This window comes from Geotrypetes seraphini, chromosome 1 (assembly GCF_902459505.1).
Source record: "Geotrypetes seraphini chromosome 1, aGeoSer1.1, whole genome shotgun sequence".
In the NCBI taxonomy this organism is placed as follows: domain Eukaryota; kingdom Metazoa; phylum Chordata; class Amphibia; order Gymnophiona; family Dermophiidae; genus Geotrypetes; species Geotrypetes seraphini.
In genome coordinates this window covers 203,082,299-203,103,480 of record NC_047084.1, presented here as the reverse complement: position 1 = coordinate 203,103,480, position 21,182 = coordinate 203,082,299, and the positions used below count along the sequence as shown (strand labels likewise).

Genomic DNA, 21,182 nt, shown 5'->3' with positions numbered 1-21,182 from the left:
ACCCACTGCTATTTCTTGAAAAGTCCGGTCCAACAGGTAGCTCACTGCATAACAGTTTAAACCTTTACCATATCACAAAAGAAACAGTTTAGCAGCAGGGGAGGAGTAGCCTAATGGTTAGTGCAGTAGACTGATCTTGGGGAACTGGGCTCAATTCCCACTGCAACTCTGTGTCCCTGGGCAAGTCACCTAACCCTCCAGTGCCCCAGGTACAATAATTTAGGTTGTAAGCCCATCAGGGTCAGAGAAAGTAACCGCATATAATATATACAGTACTACATACATCTTCCACTATGAACTGGGGGGGGGGAAAAACCCCACCAAAATGGGTTTTTTTTTTTGTCATATCTTCCACAGAACTTGGCCAATTCTTATGAAATTTAGTGTGTTGTGTCCCGAATGAAGTTGAAAAAAATGTAAATATTTCCCATCGCACTATAACACTATCTTGTGAAAATGAATTATTGCTATGGGATACACACAGAAGCAGACGACAGTCTATCAAAATGGTTTTCACTGAAGACTGAATTCTGATAAAGGACATGGGCCCAGATTCACTAAACTCACCGATCTGGATCGTTGTTGGGCAATTCGGGGCCGAGTTCTGCCAAGTGACCGATTCACTACAGATTCAGCATGCAAATGATCCGACTGGACACACATCCTACAGCAATCCCACAGATCGATGTAGAGCAGGGGTGTCCAACATTTTGGCTTCACTGGGCCGCAAAAAAATGTTTCTGGGGCCGCACAAACTTTCAAACGCTGCAGCAAGACACAGGAGGGAGCTGGGAAGATGGTAAACACCCGGGGGTAGCAGAGGAAAACACCGCATTGCCCTCGACTGGGGCCGCACAAAATACTTCACGGGGCCGCAGGTTGGACACTCCTGATGTAGAGCGACAGAGACGCATGCGCAGATTATCCTTGTTGGTTGTAGATGCCGTTTGCACATGTGCTTGCTCTTCACATAAGCGAGCTCAAAATAAAGGGCGGGGGGGGGGGCCTGCAGTTTACTTGCCGGCCCTATGCTACCACAGGCTGCAGCACATAGGCAACAGTCTACCTGATTGTTAATGGCAGCTTTAGGCAAAAAGGGGTTTTGCACCGATATTATACCTATGATAGACATTAGCACAAAGCACATTAAAATGTAGGAAAAACGAGCTTTTAATTACCCCGCAGAACTTCAGAGCTGTGCGCTGTCTACTGCAGGGACACAAACCCAGAATCCTACTACCAATGATTTCAATTTTTGTGCAGCCAGATTGTAGAACAGAACACGCTTTAAACCTGCGAGTTAAAACCGTGGCTTAAAACTACGGGTTTGCACTGCACTTTTTGAAGAATGCATAAAAAGGGAGTAATGTGCAGTTTTATTTTGATGGTTGTTTTGTAACCTTGATACTGGGATTTCAGGGCGGCAGAGAGCAAGAGAGTCGGCAAGGACAGTAAGCAACTGGTCCTCAGCAGTTGCTTCATTTTGGATCGGCAAACCCAATCGGTTGTTCTTTTTCAGTTTAGTGAATCGATGGCTTCCTACATTTTTTGAAAAGTGTGTCTGGTTCCGTATTGGAGCAACGGATATTTATTTCCACTGCTTGTGGGAGATGAATGGAAGATAAGTGCAAGTTTTTACAGTTTTTTGCTGTTTTTTTGCAGTTTAACTTGTGTATTTTAAACTGTATCTTTATGAATCTTTTCCATGGAGTTTTTTGACCTGTAGCAGAACAGATCAATGTATGGCAGTTTATAACTGAACATATAGTTTCTTGGTTGTTTCCTTGAAACACTGAGGTCTTTTTCTCCATGTTAGTTACTTGCCTTTCAGCCTGTTTCCTTCCACTATTAGCAGCTTTATTCTGAATATTTGTTGGTTATTTTTTTGATTTTTTTGGATATTCAGCTTGTATACTTTTTGATAAATTCCTACTTATGCATGCCATTTCCCCTCATTTGCTTGAGCGGATCGGATCGGGTAGGAGATTGATCAGGCACAAGGTTAGTGAATCGGACACGATCGGTGTGTTTAGTGAATTTGGCCCTTGGTACTGCTAAAAGGTTACAGCAGTCGAGAACACAAGCGACCTTGATGTGCTGTTATGCAAGATCCGAGCAACAGGAATTGCGGATCTTAAGCCAGGCAGTGGATGACATTCTATACGATCTTGTACTGAGCCAGGACGTGCTGCAAATACACCAAACTCGTCAAATAGCAAGAGAAGAAGGAATAAAGCCAGACAACTGTAGTTAGGATAATTCATGATGACATGAAATTAAAGTGTCTTATAAAGTGTCGTGCCCAAGAGTTAACTTTACATAACAAAGACATACGCCTGAAACAGTGCAAGCAGCTTTCGACCAATTACCCAGAGCACAGCATCAGCTTCATCTTGTTTACAGATGTATTTACAGTAGCTCCACCAATCAACACAAAGAATGATCGCCTGTACAGTATGTGCCTTCAACACTGAAGCTTGAGGTTAATGCTAAACGCCTACTACAGACCTGCCCAACCTATCTCAAAACTCAGATTCATAGATCTGTTCTTCATCGATCCTGGGGTTAAGATAAACAGTGCATACTACCAGGACGTTCTCTTGATGCAGAAGCTGTTGCCAGCGATCTGTCACATGTCAGGAGACTATATCGTCCAACAGGACAATGGCCCAGCACATCAGGCAAAGGACACTATAGAACTGCTAGATCGGGAGACTCCAGACTTCATTGGTCCAGACCTCTGGCCTGCAAATTTACCAGTCCTAAATCCAGTTGACAACCAGATCTGGGGGCTGATATAAGAATGCGTTTACCAGACAGCGATATCCGACATCAAAGACCTTAAAAAATGACTCATCTCTGTTTGAGCTGAGCTAAAGCAGAGCATCATTGAAAAGTCCATAGATCAGTGGCGGCCAAGGCTGAAAGCGTGCCTTCGTACAAAGGAAGCGCACTTCGAACATCTACCTAATTGAAACATAACTTTTTGACTTTACATTTTTTTTGCAAGATACGCCATACAAATTTTGATGTGTTTTTATTCAGTTCACAATTCATTTTCACAAGGTAGTGTTGTAGTGCAGTAGGAAATATTAACAACATATTTCATCAACTTCGCTCAACACACTTACACCATCAAACTCCCCCCCCCCCCACCTTTTACAAAACTGTAGTGTGTTTTTTAGTGCCAGCCGCGGTGATAACAGCTCCGACGCTCATAGAATTCCTATGGGCATCCAAGCTGACCACTGCATCTGGTGCTAACAACTGCGCTACTGTTTTGTAAAGGGGGAGGGGGTTCTTAAAAATAAGCCAAGTTCTGTAGAAGATACAACAAAAAACATTTTGGTGTGGGGGTTTTTTCCAGTTCACAGTGTAATAGCACTATAGAAAATTTAAAAGCTTGCTATAGATTGAAAATGTTAGGGGGGAAAATATTGGGTGGACAAGAACCTTTAATTATAAACTAAGGGGTACACGAGTTCATCTGAGGTGCAAAGCAGGATCCCTCACTTTTCTCCAGAAAACCAGAAAAACCCAACTAACCACATACATATCCAATACGTGAATAATTTAAAATGCACAAACAGAATCCCTTCTTCTTGGCTAGTGTGGATAACAATTCAGTATGGAATGTGGTACTCAGTTTATGTATCAGAGCAAATATCCCAATAGTAAAGCTTATCATAGTCATAGCCAAAACAGCTATGCATGTTCATTCTAATAACTCTCCATAAAGTACAATTATGCACGCCTTGCCTCCAAAATAGCATTAACAGCAGGTCTGCCAGTGCCTGGATCACTTACAAACATGGCAACATATTTAAAACAAATTTAAATGAGAAAGTGAAAAAATAAACAGTGCCCTTACATTAGCACATTTCCAAAATATCTTGCAAGACATATGTCCAATCTAAAGACATGAAAACTTCCATACTTCCTTCCAACTCTAACTAAATAGGCACAAGCAAAGCTCTGTTCTTGATCTGAGCAGCAATCATGGGGCTTTAATCACTTTATCCTCAACTCAGATGAGTTATCCATATCAGATGAGATAATGGGACAAAGGCAGCCCAGAATGAATGGAAAAAATGTTACTTTATTGCTGTGCAAAAGCAAACTCTTATAGAGTTCACAGAATATGGCAATATTGCTCAACACTATATAACACAGCAAAAATGATTCAGTTTATGTAATAAATGGCCTACTGCTTATCCTTTTTTTTTGATGGTTCATGTTGGTATTATATTCAAAAGAAATGATTAACTATAGCTAGAATGATCTATAGTAAAATCAGGATTACATAACACCATCACTAGGTTCCAGCCTTTACCTGGGCACTGATCACCTTTACAGCAAAGGGCTTGGCGACTGCTTGCTTGATCATCTCTCATCCACAGGGAAAAGGACATTATGCTATTTTGCTATATCAATTAGTGCACTTTGTATTTGGAAATATAGCCAAATAAACATTTGCTATATCTATAAGCATTTATAATGCCTAAAAGCTGCATTAGTGATAGACCAACTCTATATACAAATGAAAAATGTGGCTTTGCATCTGGTTGATACCACTCATAACTATACACCAACTTACGTAGGGTATGTTTTAAAAGCTGGGCTTCAAGAATTTTCTTGCTGAAATTAACAATTCAAAACAAAACTTGAAAAATCCTTGGAGCTGTTCTAACATTTCATGTTATGAAATTTTGCTGCACTGGAAAGGCATAAATCAAGTCCTAGCATTAACTAAAGCTTTGGCAAAAGGAACCCGACTCAAAGAGTCTATTCTATATACACAGAACCACTAACAAATGCCAGCTTCTTTTAGTTTCTTCAAGTTAGAAGTTAACTGATCAAACCAGTACATTTCCCGTGAATCTACATTATAAAAGCAGGTTTATGCCCACAGAGCATGCTACATGCCAGCATATTTTATGAGTTTAGTTCCAAGCAAATAAGCTGCTAAAAATTGAAGTAACTATATCAAATAAATTACCACCACAAGTTGCTACATCTTATTCTGTCACCAAGGCTGGTTGCGGGATATTTATTATCCACTATTTAATCTCAGGAGGAGTGCATAAATACAACCCACCAAATAAATAAAAAATTACACTCCTGAAAGGCCAAAGGAGCCCATCTCCATCAATCATATTAAATACTGCGTACATGAAGTGGAGAAAGAGACCTCAGTTCAGCTTCATGGGTGAGAAAAACAAAACTCCACTATGCTCAAAAACAGTCCACAAACAAGAAAATAAAATATCTGAAGGGAAATTAACTCAATACCAAACAGTTCATTTCAAAAAGCACTGATCAAAAATGGACTTAGCTATATTCCACCGCTCTGGCAGTCCAGACTGCTGCTTCAAAATGTGAATCCACAAGTCCAAATCTACTAGCTGACTCGATTCCAGCTTGTAGATTTAGACTTGTAGATTCACATTTTGAAGCAGCAGTCTGGCCTACCAGAGTGGTGGAATATAACTAAGTCCATTTTTGATCAGTGCTTTTTGTAATGAACTGCTTGGTATTGTGAGTTAATATCCCTTCAATTATTTTTTGCTATTTTTTTTCTTATTTGTGGACTGTTTTTGAGCATAGTGGAGTTTTGTTTTTCTCACCCATGAAGCTGAACTAAAGTCTTTTTCTCAACTTCATTTACACAGTATTTAATATGATTGGTGGGGATGGGCTCTTTTGGCCTTTTAGGAGTGTATTTTATTTATTTGGTAAGATATTTATAACCCCATTCAAAAATATATATATATATCTACCTACCTGCACACAGATCGAGCATGAAGCACAGTGCCACAAGAAGCAAAATCTGTTCCAGCAGAAGCATAGCCAGACAGGAGATTTGGGGAGGGTCATATGAAAATGTGGAGGCCAGGAAATGTCCTTTATATACATCACCATCAACTTTAAAAAATACTGTACAATTACCTGAGCTGGAAGGAATCCCTAGGTCCTGCCAATTAAAGAGCTCCCCCACCCCTCATTTCATGGTATCTAGAACAGAGTTTCTCAACTTCTTCAAGCCAAGTACCCCCTAATTCTAATAAATATAAACCCAGTACCCCTGCCCAAGATCCGCCCCTGATCCCAGCCCCATAATAATAGTACTAACTATAATGCAATTTCCTCCATTCCTTTTTCATATACCTGTACATACAATATAATCTTAATACATAATGGCAATCACAAAATTTAAAAAAACACAAAACACACTGTATGCAGAAAAAATGTTAATTATCATTTATATTCATTTTTATTCCAAATAGGTCAAGGCAGATGACTAAAATATGCAATGTCGCCTCAGTAACAACTATAGAAAAATAGACAAATATAGTGCAAAATATAGACAGCAGATATAAATATTCTCAAAACTGACATTTTGATCACTAAATTGAAAACAAAATCATTTTCCTACCTTTGCTGTGGGTGATTTCATGAGTCTCTGGTTGCACTTCCTTCTGACTGTGCATCCACATTTCTTTCTTTCTTTATGCTTCCTCTCCTTCAGATCTCATTCCATTCCCCAACCAACATCTCTCTCTGTCCTTCCATGAGTCCAACTTTTCTTCCCCTCTCATCCGCCCTCATGTCTCTCTCTCATTCCCTCCCCTGCTGCAAAGGGAGGGGGGAAGAGGGAGATCCAGGGTGCATCTCTCCCACCCCCTCTACTACCATATCCAACATTTCTCCCTCCTTCCCACCAGTCCAACCTCTCTCTCTCTCTGCCTCCTGCACAATTCCTCTCCTCTAGTCCTTGTTCCCTCCCCAACCAAAGTCTCTCTCCCTCCCTCCATGAGTCCAACTTTTTACTCTCTGCCCTCTCTCCCTTCCCCGAGTGTGACATTCCTCTTCCCTCCTCATCCATCTCTCTCTCTGAGTCAAACACATTCTGCCTTCTGCACGCTCCTCTCCTCCGCATCTCATTCCCTTCCTCAACCAACATCTCTCTGTTTCTCCACGAGTCCAACTTTCTTCCTCTCTCCCCCATCCCTATTGGCAACAAGTCTCTGTCTCTCATTCACTGTCCATCTGTCTTGAGAGATCCAGGCATCTCTCGCACCCCCTCTACTGCCACATCCAACATTTCTCCCTCTCTCATTCCCTGGATCATGATCAGCATTTTTCACCACTGCCTACCAGCCCCATTTCTACTTCTATCATCCCTCTCCAACACAATGCCACACCTCTCCCCACCATAACTATGTCTAACGTTCCTCCCCCTTGCAATCCCTTTCAATCTGTCCCTCTGTTCCCTCTCCACCACCATATCCAACATTTCTCCCTCTCATCCTTCTATTCTCCACGCATCTCCCTCTCCTCTATGACCAATTTTCCTTTCTTCCTTTCCCCATGTGCCACCATCTTTCCCTTTCACTCACACACTCATACCCAACAGTTCTCCCTTTCTATTCCCTCCCTCCTATGTCCCAAGTTAGTGCCCCCTTCCTCCCTCTCTTCTATGTCCCATGTTCATGCCCCCCTCCCATCCATCAGTGTCAAGTTCATGTCCCCTCCCCCTGCCCCTTCCTGCATGTAAGTAGCTGCCTGCCCATAGAAGCCACCGCTGCCTCCAGGATCCCACTTTCCTGTCTGCCCTCTGCCATGGATCTCTCCCTCCCTGCCTGTCTCCCCCACCCCTGAAGCCGACCCAGTTCTTGTTCAAGCCGCACTCGCTCCTTTTGACCTCAGCGGGAATGGTGCAAGCAGCAATTTGTATGCTGCACGTGGCTAACCCAAAAGCCTTCCCTCTGACGTCAACTCTGATGTCAGAGATAAGGTTTCTGGGTTAGCTACTTATATGAAGTGTGTGAATCGCTGCATGCACCGTCCATACAAACAGTGCTACTGAAGACCGAAGGAGTGAGTGATGCTCGAAGGAGGAGGTAAATTTGTCAGCTTCGGGGGTAGAGGAGCAGTCGGGATAGCAGAGATTGTCGGAAGCAGCTTCAGCGGCAGTGACGCGGGATTCCCGCTGGTGGTGATGGCCGCCACCTCTACAAATGGGCAGGAATTCACAGCCAGGCCGCATACCTCCAACAAACTGCCTGCGTGCCATGTGTTGAGAAACACTGATCTAGAACTCTACATCCCAGCTCAGCACTTGGCAGCCGCTCCATGAGCAGCCATCATTGGTACTTGCACCAGTAACTGCACATGCTTCATCTTTTGCGGCATGCCCAGTTTTTGGGTGTGTGTGTGAAAATAGAGCATATACGAATATCAGCACTGGTGGTTGATAGAGCTGCTGAGTTTTGGGCACTGTCAGTAGGTGGGGCTCCTGCCTACCTTACCAATAATAGCTATTCTATTGTAATAAGATCATTTGTCTTCTGAATTAATTTAGAAAATGGACATGAAACCTCCACATAATTACAAAAGCCTTTGTTGAGACCCATTATGAAGACTGACCCAACTGATCAGTGTGGCATCCAGGTGACACTCATATCTGCTATTTACATAAAGTGTGCTTGATTTATTGATATTTGGAGGGTGGTGATCAGAATGGAGGCTATGTTGAAGGATTTGGCAACAACTTTGTGCTTTTCTAAACAATGGTCTAACAAAATCCAATAGGTAGACAAGAATTGCTTTGGAGAGGTGGGGGGTAGACTGGGAATTTTAGAACCTCTTGTAATGATTCTTGAAAAGACAGGGGTGTCTGGAGTCAAAGCTAGTTTAATTTTGCATTGGGAACTTCTTTTTGTTTAAAGCTCTCATGTCAAAGTCTAATCACATTTCAAAATAACAAATATGTATTTTTGGAACTAAGAATCTGGAGAAACTTTTGTTAGAGAATAAAGTCAGTGAGTAGAGACTGAGTTTGTAATAAACTCATTCCCTCCACTATCAGATGCTGAATGGTTTATCATTGACCTTGATTTTCCCTAGCAATTTTCTTTGGAATTTTCTACCATAAATGGGGACTTGAAAAATCAACACTGGATTTTTTTTCTCATATGTATTTAATTTTTTGTTTTAAACATTTGTGACTAAAATAAAGAACAAATAAGCGCTGGCTGTTATTAAAACATGGTAGAGCTTTTAAACATTGGCCAGTGAGGAAAATGCTCCAACACTCATAGGAATTGAATGAGCGTTGGAACATTTATCTCGCCAGCTCACAATAAAAAAAAAACTACCAAGGAGTAAATGGAGCTCAAGGTGTAGTATTTCAGAAGATTTTTCCAGTAAGGGGTCCTTGGTGTCATTTTAGCAATAGAATGTAGTGCACACCAATGCATTAAGTGCCATATAGCCCACTAAGGGACTGATCCTTCAAATGGGTGTACCGACTGTAGTCGGTAGTAGGCGTCCTACTGCCATTTGGCAGCCAATCAAGGTGCACGTTTCATTTTTCACGGATCTAGAGAAACGCATAGGGACACCTAAGCTTGCCCAAGACTGGGCGTGCTTTCGCCTGGAAATGGCCTTGGGTGAGTTTAAGTGGCCTTAGGTGTCTCCCTAGAACCGTGATAGATGCCTGATATGTAGGCCTGCAAACTGCTACCCTACATTTCAGACCTTTAAAACTAGACACAGCTGGCTGAGCTAATCATGGCAAAGGAATCCTAAATCAGCTGAGCCAGCAGGACTTCCCGAAACTGGCTCAGCTGATTGGGAGGAAAATACCCCTACCGCGATCAGCTGGGACAGCTGCAGCAGAGGTCCCCCTCGACACCCACCCCTGAAATCAGCAGGAGGGATGCCCAGTCCCTCCTTCTGCGCCAACTCCCGCCCCCATTGTGCCCACTCCATCCTGCCACTGACCCCCCCCTCTTCCAAAGTGCTGAAATCTCACAATGGAAGAGTTGCAGGAGGAATGCCCATTCTGTATTGTTTGACAGCCCTCCTGAATTCCCAACACCCCCCAAGTGAAAAGTGGCAGGGGGGGATGACCACTCTCTTCTGCTGCTGGCCTCCCCAAACCCCCAACCGTAGACACCTCTAAACCTCCCATCCCAAAGGAAGGGCCTTAGGCATCTGGGCCAATCAGGATACACTGATTGCATCCCAGGATACACTGGGTAGGGGAAGGCTGCCGTTTTGGAAGAGGCGGACCTGCCAGCCACAAAAGTAGGCATCCCTCTGGCCGGCCTTACTTCAAAAAGGTTCAGGGGGGTGTCAGCAGCAGGAGGGAGTTGGCATCACTCCTGCAACTCTTCACTTGGGGGTAGTGGCATAAGTAAGGGGGTGCGGTTTGCTCTGGGCATGGTCTTTCTCAGGGTGTTGGCACCCCTCTTGTTCTCTGCCCCCCTCTTCCCTGCCCCCCCTGCTCCCCCCCCCCCCCCGCTACATGTGCACTTCCCTTCCCCCTTCCCTTTATATTTTTGGTACGAGCAGCCACAAACTGGCTGACGTCACTTCCAGGACCTGTGCTTAGAAGTGACATTAGAGCACTGAAGAAGACGCGAGCAACCAGTTCATGGCTGCTCGTGCCAAAGATAAAAAAAACATACGGGGAAGGGGCATGTGCGGCAGAGGGGGTGGAAGAGAGGCGCTACTGCTCCGGGTACCGCTCACCCCAACTACGCCACTGCTTAGGGGTGGATGTTGGTGCTTTGGGGGGAAGGGGGCAGCAACAAGAGGAAGTGGGCATCCATCTTGTCGATGCACGATGGGAGGGGTGTTGGCACTTCTGGGGTGTTGGCAGCAGGAGAGAGTGGGCATCCCTCCTGCCACTCTTCGTTTGTAGGGGTATCAGTGTTTCAGGGGAGGGGGTCAGCAGCAAGCATTGGCATCCCTCCTGCCAATGCATGATGGGAGTGTGCGTCGGCACTTCAGGAGGGTCAGTGATAGGAGGGAGAGGGCATTTCCTCCCCCCCAGTGGTTTTGGAGAGTCCTGCTGGCTCAGCTGAGCAGGAATTACCTTGCTGCAATCAGATGATGGCAATGGATCCCTTAGCAAAGAGGCAGCAGAGCCACCTATCTTTGCCATCAGGCTAAGGTGTGATTTCTCCAACTGGCACCAGTAACATGGGCACTGGTTAGAGAATGGGGGAGGGAGAGGCATCTGTTTGTTAGGGCAGACGTGATTCTGTTTAGGACACTGGTACACAATTCACAACCGCTTCTTAGGCTGCCACCGAGACTGGCATTCTATACAGAATCAGCCCCTAAAATGTCTCCTTTTTCTTGCCATGCCATATATGCCTGGAACAGGCTGCCAGAATCAATATGCAGTATCAATCTCTAGCAGTATTCAAATCCAAGTTAAAGCCTACTTTTTTGAAGCTGCTTTAAACTCATCTCTTAGTCATCATCAGATAACCTTTACCCATTGTATCATTGCTTCAGCTACATACTCCCCAATCCTGAGATGTCCAAATTAGATTGTAAGTAGAGAATGACACAGGGAAAAAATCTGTCCCCATCACTGCCGCGTCCCCAGCCCCACCGTCCTCTTCACCGCCATTCCCTTCACCGCCCCGTCACTGCCATCCCATTCACTGCCCCATCCCCGCAGCATCCATACAAGCCTCAGTACTGCAATATTTAGCTTATTCCTTCCTTATAAATCAAAGTTCTGGCTGCTGAACTGGAGAAAGATGTTCAGCTGGCAGGGCTTTGTTTATAAATTTTTATCAACACAACTAATATACTACTTTATCCTAAAGAAAAAAATAAATAATTTTTTTTCTACCTTTGTTGTCTGGTTTCTTCTTTCCTCATCTTCTCATTCAATTCCTTCCATTCACTGTCTATCTTCTCTCTGCGTCTTTCATTTGCTCTGTTACTGTGCCTCTCCCTTTCTCCCCCCCCTCTCCAAATTGGTCTGGCACCCATCTTCTTCCCTCCGCTCCCCCCATAGTCTGGCATCTCTGTCTTCTTCCCTGCCAGCATCTTCTCCTCACTCTCACTTCCCCATTTCCCTTCAGCATCTTCTCCCCACTCTCTCTTCCCCATTTCCCTTCAGCGTCTTCTCCCCACTCTCTCTTCCCCATTTCCCTTCAGCGTCTTCTCCCCACTCTCTCTTCCCCATTTCCCTTCAGCGTCTTCTTCCCACTCTCGCTTCCCCATTTTTCTTCAGCGCCTTCTCCCAACTCTCTCTTCCCCATTTCTCTTCAGTGTCTTCTCCCAACTCTCACTTCCCCATGTCCTTTCAGCGTTTTCTCCCCACTCTGTCTTCCCCATGTCCCTTCAGCGTCTGTTCCTCTCCACTCCACCTTTCCTCCCTTTCTTCATCCCTGCCCCTTATCTTTGTGGTGCTTCCCCCCCCCTCCTGCAGCGAGAACACCTCTTAGCCGCTTCCGCCATGCACCCACATCCCCCCTTCACCCCAGACAACAAGCCCGGTCTGACAGGCAGAAGGGAGTGTTTCCTGCTTGCAGTGCACAACTGTGCCAACAAATCTCCCTGCCCTTTACCTTCGTGGCCGGCGATTTCTAAACTGCCTTCTTACAGCAGCCGGAGCATTGAAGTTGCATATGGCTGCCGGAAAGGTCGTCTCTGATGCAATTTCCAGTTGCGTCAGAGATGACCTTTACAGCAGACACATGCAGCTTCAACGCTCCGGCTGCTGTAAGAAGGCAGTTTAGAAATCGCGGCCATGAAGGTAAGGGGCAAGGAGGGATATGTTAGGACTGGGCGGTGGCGGCAGCAGCAGCGATCAGTAAGGAGGGAGAAAGCGCAATAGGTGACCGCGTGTGTTCCCTCCCTTAACTGCAGGGACAAGGTCATTCACCGCTCCACAGGCGGTGAATGGCCTTGTCCCTGTAGCCATGGTGAACACAGTTTTTTCCCCACTGTTTTGGCGGGTTACCCGCGGGTAACAGCCACCATGTCATTCTCTAATTGTAAGCTCTTCTGAGCAGGGATAGTCATGAATGTTAAATATACAACATTTCATACACCTTTCAGCGCTATAGAAATGATAAATAGTGGTAACAATACATTAGAAATATAGTAGTGGTAGCAATAGCAATACATTAGAAAAAGAACACCTATGTATTATACTGTGACATGTATCATTTTTTTCTAAAGAATTCTGCCAGCATTGAATTTTGACAGAGATGAAGAGGTTTCATTTTCAAAGCAAATTACTGTTGGCATACAGATCCATATTTAAATCTCTGCACACAGGCAAAGCTTTAAGGTTACTTACACTTTCAGTTTAATATGTCTACACACTTAAGTTTTCTAACAATTTCATTCATTTTGTCCTTCAGTTTCACACTCTGGTACTTATACACATTATTTTCATTTTGTTTTTTTGCTTCAAAAAAATTGTTGATCTCTGCTCACAAATGGTTCAGAATGTGAAGTGTGGCACAAACTATTTAGTTGAGAAAACAGGAGCTGTATTTCTAATTTGTTCTCTTCCTCAAGAGAATGAACCATTTGGTCATTAGATGCATGTTTTCTAAGTCGGCCCTGCATATCTTAGATGAATGTCAGGAATCCAGTGAACCCTGGGTCACAAGGAAGGGACTCAAGGGAAAATTCAGAACTAAAATGTTTAACCAGAGTATGACCCCAGAGTAAGGCTTTATATACAGTACAGCACATTATTTTTTAAAACTATTTACTAAATCTTCTCCATTCCCAAGGTCAAACATCTCTTACCTAGATCTCCTCGAAGGATAGCAAGTTCCTGAGATAAATCTTTGCGCTGTTTCAGACCTTCTTCTTTCTAGGAAAAATAAATCATATAATATTTTGAATAAGATGCTTGTACCTTACTTTTAACAGCAAAGATTTATTAAAAAACAAAAACAAAACAAAAACCCAAAACAACCCACCACAAAGTGAATATCCAAGGAAGCAAGTTTAGAAGAGCTGCTTAAGCTGTTACAAAAAGACAGATGCTCCATCATTTTGTTAAAATATTTATCCCAAATTTCCTCCCAGTAGAACCCAAAGGGATAAGACACAGACTGAATATAAAAGGACTGAAAACTTTCTGCCTTAGTAAGGAAAGATATGGAACCATAAAAAACAATAAAGGTATAGACAGATAACTAAATTGCAATTACTCATAATTAACAATCATTTCTTTTCATATTGAAAAAAAAAATATTAAAAGCGGATGCTGCCCACCCCCTGGAAGAAAAGAAAAGAATAACCTCCTTAAATCCTCTGTGAAGTTCTTTCACACGTATCATTTTAAAAGAAAAGCTGTTTAGTGCGATTCCGAACAAGTACAATCCTTTGACAGGAGAACTCGACCCAGGTTTGCAGGGACACTGCTCTGCTTGTTTGGCAGGCGTGTAAGATTTTAAGCTACACTCCCAAACTGACAACATCACCCCAAGCAATCCCTCCTCAAATCATGCATGCTCATCTAATAAAGCCTAAGAGTGTGTTTTTGCATGTGTGTAGGGGGGGGGGGATGAACACGCTCAGATCCAATCAGTAGCACAAAGCATACATGATATAAAAAGCATGACGGTGTCAGCATTTATACAGAACGTCCCACATAGGATCCCATCAGATTCAAAAGCATAAGAACACCGCAGAAAGCATTACAAAAACAAAGGGGTGGAGGAGGAGAGAAGTAACCAGATTTCACACGACTAGGCGTTACCCAATATTAGGATTTTACCTTGCTATTGCCTAATACCCACACGTTTTCTTTCAAAGCAAAGACGCACCATGAAACAAGAACCAATTACCCTGGCTGCAGTGCACCGAGAAGAGAGGCACATTTTGCTGCTGGAGCAGCCCATTTTACAGCTTCGGTTTCCCCAGGATTCTCTCTCTCCCCCTAGTATATACGGTACTCCGGAAAGCACAGGTACAGAACAATCCAAACTAGTCTGTCCACATTGGAAAGCTTGCTGGGGAGAGTTCCATTGGACCTCGCCTGGAGCGGCTCTGGTCTGCAGGTTACCGTACTACTTGGACTGCTCTAACCCCCACCACAGCAGCAGACACTGCAGCTTCTCTACTTGGCACAAGCAACCAGTGATTACTTAAAGCCACAGCCAGGCATGCATGAAAAACAGACGCAGACATTAGAGATTGATCGATTGCCACTTACTCAATTATCAGCTGGTACAGTAGGCAATAACCGAACTATGCATTTTTCCCACTCTTTCCAATGTATCCATTTGAAAAACTTTATAGACTTTTACTTGTTCCAGCAAATACTGACAAACTTAGAAACAACACAATATTGGAAATTCTTCTGTCACAAATTTACTTAACTAGTTTGGTTATCAATTTCTGCATTTTATATACAGTAATAGTTGAGCTGTTTTAAGTCCAAAACTACTAACTGTAACAGAGTCTGTTAGTTCGCATGGCCACTACTCCAGAAACTATGGTAGTTAAACCCAAACACTGAAATCTTACTGACAGCAAACAGGTGGTGAGAACCTTACAGTCAACCCCACCTTAAGAACACAATTCTGCATTGCATATGGTTTTCTTACATAAACTGCTTTCATTAAATCAGTCACCAAAGCACCACGTCATTCAAAAGGCTTTCTTTTTTTTTTTTTTAAAATAGATAACACAAGTCCGGAAGCTTAAACGTTTCAGGCAAACAGCAGAAACTAGGGAAAAAAATTATATAAAGTTCACACTAAGGACTCCTTTTACGAAGCCGCGTTAGCGGCTTTATCGCATGCACCTTTTTAGCACACGCTAACCCCCATGCTAGCCAAAAAAACTACCGCCTGCTCAAGAGGAGGCGGTAGCAGCTAGCACGGCCGGCAAATTAGCGCGCGCTATTGCGCGCGTTAAACCGCTAACACGGCTTCGTAAAAGGAGCCCTATGTATGCTTAATTTAAAGTAGATTTCTCAAAGTCGACACACACACAAATTTTGCCAGAGAACTGTACAGTATCAACAGGCATTCCCAACACCTATACTCAGTGGCATCTCTAGACAAATTGGGGAGGCAATATTTATTCAGATTTCTATACCATTCTCCCAGAAGAGATCAGAATGGTTTACATGAATTTATTCAGGTACCCAAGCATTTTTCCCTGTCTGTCCTGTTAGGCTCACAATCTAATGTACCTGGGGCAACGGGGGATTAAGTGACTTTGAAAAACAAAAGAAAAATCTAACAATCTGCAGTAAAGTAAAAGCAACACAAGAAAAATCATAGAAGAACTGCAGACAAACGTACAAGATGATTGTGGTTAATGTTACCACCTTTACACCCTAGGTTTGTGTAAAGGTGGTAACATTAACCGCAATCATTAATTGATATAATAAACATAGCCTGCATCTCGTACATTTGTCTGCAGTTCTTCTTTGTTTTTTCTTGGATTAAGTGCCTTCCCCAGGGTCACAAGGAGCACCATAGGTTTGAACCCACAAACTCAGGGTGCTGAGGCTGTAGCATTAACCTCTGTGCCACACTCTCCCCCATGCAGTGGGGGAAGCCCGTTATTGGGGAACGTAGAGCCAAAGTAATATTTCTACACTTAAAATCTACATCATAACCCTTCCCTTCTAACAGTTAATTTAACTATAAGATGATATATAAAAAAAGTTATGTATAGAGCAGTGTTTCTCAACAAGCGGTAAGCATACCCTTAGGGGTATGCGAGCCGCTTGTTGGGGGTACGCAGCACTGGCTGCCACTGAGGATATTGCATGCCCGCCCAAGCTACCGCCGAGGATCCATCCCTTCCTGCCCTCCACTCTCTTGTTGAAGCCGCCACTGGGGATCTCTCCTTCTTGCCCTCCAGTCGAAGCCACTGCCAGGGATCCCTCCTTTCTGCCCTCCACCCTCCTTCCCACCTGTCCCCTTCCACCGAAGCCCATTCAGAGGACTTCCCTCCAATGTCAGAGCTGACCTCAGAGGAAAGCCTTCTGGGTCAGCAGGGGATGGAGGTGTTCCGAGTTACCTCCTTCAGCGGGACTCATTGTAGGGATGCGCAGACAGTAGTTCACATGCTGCATGTATCTAACCTGGAAACCTTCTCTCCATGAGTTGGCAGGAGGGAAGGTTTGTGGGTCAGCCACATGCAGCGTGTGAATCGCTGCCTCTGCAACCCTGTAATGAGAGCCACTGAAAGCAGAAGGAGCAAGAGTGGCTCGAGCAAGTAAGGGGAGAGAGAGGACATGATCTGGGACAAAGGAAGAAAAGAGGGGGTGAAGGAGCGCAATTTTGGGACAAAGGCTAGAAGACGAGGGGGGCATGAACATGGGACACAGAACGGAGGGAGGAGGCATGAACATGGGACACAGAACGGAGGGAGGAAGGAAGCACTAACTTGGGACATAGCACGGAGAGAATAGAAAGGGAGAATTGTTGGGCAAGAGTGTGTGAGTGAGAGGGAAAGAGATGGTGCACATGGGGAAAGGAAGAAAGGAAAATTGGGCATAAAAAGAGAAGTGAGGTAGAGATGCATGGGGACAATAAGGATGAGAGGGAAAAATGTTGGATATGGTGGTGGAGAGGGAACAGAGGGACAGATTGAAGGGGCTGCAAGGGGAGGAATGTTGGACATAGTGATGGAGGGAGATAGGTGGCTTTTTGCTGGAAAGGGGTTATAGAAGGGGAAATGGGCATGGGGCTGATGGGTAGTGGTGAAAAATGCTGCACATAATACAGGGAATGAGAGAGGGAGAAATGTTGGATGTGGCAATAGATTGGGTGGGAGAGACACCTGGATAGTAAGAGAGAGGGAGATTTGTTGCCAATAGGGGTGGAGGAGAGAGGAAGAAAAGTTGGACTCATGGAGGGACAGAGAGAAATCTTGGTTGGGGGAAGGGAAAGAGGTCCAGAGGAGAGGAACTGTGCAGGAAGCAGAAAGAAAGAAATATTGGATGCACAGTCAGAAGGAAGTGAAACCAGAGACTCATGAAATCATCAGACAGCAAAGGTAGGAAAAATGATTTTATTTTCAATTTAGTGATCAAAATGTGTCAGTTTTGAGAATTTATATCTGCTGTCTATATTTTGCACTATATTTTTCTGTTTTTCTATAATTGTTATTGGGGTGACATTGCATATTTTAAAGTCATGTGCCTTGACCTCTTTGTAAAAAAAAAAAAGAATATAAATGATAACATTTTCTGTGTATACAGTGTGCTTTGTGTATTTTTTTAAAAAAAATTGTGGTTACCATTATGTATTAATAAGATGAAAAATGGATGGAAGAAATTGCATTACAATTAGTACTATTATTATGGAAGTGGGTTGGAGCTTGAGCGGGGGTACTCGGTTGATATTTGTTAGACTTAGGGGGTATTTGGCTTGAAGAAGTTAAGAAACACTGGTATAGAGGATCCTTCACTTATTTTCAGCTACTCACTATTTATGTTTCTTTTTTATGAAATTTATAATTTCTAAAATTTACACAAGGAAACAAAAAAGAAACCTATTTATGTCATAATATACAGTAGTGATCAAGAGAAAAACATTTTCTTTAACATACATCCTTCAAATTAGCTTACATTAAGGGATGAGAGAAACGAAATAGGGATTGGGACTTGTATACCGCCTTTTTGTTGTTTTACAGCCACACAAAGTGGTTTATATATAGGTAGTTCAAGCATTTTCCCTATGGGCTCACAATCTATCTAATGTACCTGGGGCAGTGGAGGATTTACCCCCTCGCGCTAGAAACTGCTAGTGTGATTTTGTAGAAGAGGGGATGGCTTGCCCAGGGTCACAAGGCACAGCACAGTGTTTGAACCCACAACCTCAAGGTGCAGAGGCTGTAGCTCTAACCACTATGACACTCTTCTCCATTACTACAAATAACAATAAAAAAATCCCATGAAAAACCAGATATCTTGACTTTAAGGGCTCAAACTCCTTAAAAAGAGGTATATGAACTCCCTTAAAAGTATTAACCCAGCTGAACTCAGGTTTTATGCTCTTGTGAAAAGTTTTCAAGTGTGCAGAATCAGTCACTTTTTTGGAGACGTAAACAAAAAAAGAAGATGACCCCCTTAAGATCATCATGACCCTATTTAGAAAAAAAAGAAAGAAAGAAAAAGATAAAAAGGTCTTCCTTTGCTTTTGAGCATTCCATGACATCTGGAAAAACTTATATAGTCTTCCAACAAAAAGGCACAGATATTTATCTCAATATACTCGTAATACCACTGATTTATCCACTTCATTCAAAAAAGTGACCAATAGAGTAGCCCTGGCTCAGATTGTATCAGTTGAATCCTCCAAAAAGTCATCAAACTGACACTCTGCAGGTCCATCTTCAGTCAGGTCTGACCCATGTTATACAACTTAAACCCCCCCCCCCCCCCCTCTATATCAAGCTGCGCTAGAGATTTTTAGCACAGGCTGACAAAGTAAGTGCTCCAATGCTCATAGGAATTCTATGTGTTGGAGCATTTGCCATGCCAGCCTGTGCTAAAAACCGCTAACAGAGCTTTGGAAAAAAAAAAAAAAAATCTAATCTAAACCTTAGGTTTGTATACCGCATCATCTCTACATTCGTAAAGCTTGACACAGTTAACAAGAGTTAGGGTAGAAAGGAACTCCAGTGGAGGGAAGAGGCAAAATGAAGAGAAAATTTAGAGGACTAGAATAACCAGAGAGGGAGGAGGAGTTACATTTTTGAGAATAACCAGGTTTTCAGATGTTTACGGAAGAGTTGGAGGGAGCTCAGATTCCTAAGAGGAGAGGTAAGGTTGTTCCAGAGCTGAGTGATTCTGAAAGGGAGGGAAGAACCTAGTTTTCCTACAAGTGAAACACCTTTTAGAGAGGGAAAGGAAAGTTTCAGTTTTTGGGTGGATCTGTCAGAATTGGGGTTAGAGGAGTTCCAAGAAAGAGGAATGAAGGGAGGGAAAATACCATGTAGGATCTTGAAAGTGAGGCAGGCACATTTGACGTGGACTCTTGAGATAAGAGAATTTCCCTAGAGTTACAGTTCAAGAACTTTAAATATTTCCTGACTAATATCTGTCAATAGGTAATTATAGGAAAATTAAGGAATTTAAGGTTTCTACAAGAGTGAATTTTCCATAGCCTCCAATTTGTGATGCAAGGGGAAGCTTTTATTGCAGATGAACTAGTACTTTGGATAATAGAAGTTTTTTTTTTCAAAAATATTTTATTGAATTTTAGTAAATCATTACAATTTAATCATAAAATTTAATCATTAAAAAAACTAATATAATTTAGTAGCTATAATAAAAGAATTATAAAATATGCTAAATATCAGGATTGCAAAAAAACAAACCCACCCCCACAACAAAATGCTACTATAGAAACCTTTACTCCTTTATATTCAATAAGCAATTCCAAATCTTAAAATTTTTTCATATTACCACACTTAGGGCCTGTTCTACAAAGCCGCGCTAGCAGCTGCGCTGTGGTAACGGCCCCAAAGCCCACAGAGATTTAAAGGGCTTTGGGGCCATTGCCGTGCGGCAGCTGCTAGCACAGCTTCGTAAAACAGGGGGTTAATTGCATAAATTTTCTCATATTTGCTATACAAACAAACCATGTTCCACCATATGTTATATTCCAATTTAGAGAAGTCTTTCCAATTAGATAAAATTGTTTTGATTGCAATCACTAATAAATTCTTAAGTAACTGTTTTTTATATGTATTTAATGAAGATTTAAGACCATATTCTCCCAAAATAATTATTGAATAAGTTAGTGGTTCCATAATAGAAAGTAAATCAGCCACTGTTGACCATATCTTATTCCAATATGACGCAACATATGGGCAACTAAATAACATATGTTCTACACTTTCAGTTCCTATTTTACAAGGCCACCAAATAGTTCCTTTAGAGTTATCTATTTTAGACCCCCTTTTACTAAACCGCGCTAGTGTTTTTTTAGCACAGGGATTTCAAAGTCCCTCCTTGAGGGCCGCAATCCAGTCGGGCTTTCAGGGTTTCCCCAATGAATATGCATTGAAAGCAGTGCATGCACATAGATCTCATGCATATTCATTGGGGAAATCCTGAAAGCCTGACTGGATTGTGGCCCTCAAAGAGTGACTTTGAGACCCCCTGTTTTAGCACCAGGAGCTGTGCTGAATACTGCGCACGGCTCCTAACGCTCAGAGTTCCTATGAGTGTCAGGAGCAGCGTGCATCATTCAGTGCAGCTCCCAGCGCTAAAAACCGTTAGTGCAGTTTAGTAAAAGGGGGCCTTAGCTAATTTAGAAATCTTATTTTCAACATCTTTGCACAGAAGATACCTGCACAAGTTTAGAATCCATTTCTCTATATTTAAAGAACCATATCAGACATAAATGAACAAAGTTGAT

General features: G+C 42.9%; 1 protein-coding gene across 10 annotated transcripts in view; it reads right to left on the bottom strand.

Annotated features, from left to right (window-relative positions):
• Positions 1–21,182, bottom strand: part of MTUS1 (microtubule associated scaffold protein 1) — a 346,310-nt gene that overhangs the window by 46,312 nt on the left and 278,816 nt on the right. For 9 of the 10 annotated variants that reach the window (XM_033944129.1, XM_033944141.1, XM_033944126.1 and 6 more), the window contains one exon: positions 13,585–13,651. In XM_033944129.1, the coding sequence (XP_033800020.1) occupies positions 13,585–13,651 (67 nt within the window). Of the gene's footprint in view, positions 1–13,584; positions 13,652–14,084; positions 14,268–21,182 lie in introns of those variants that run through there. The other variant, XM_033944193.1, reaches the window with a different exon arrangement.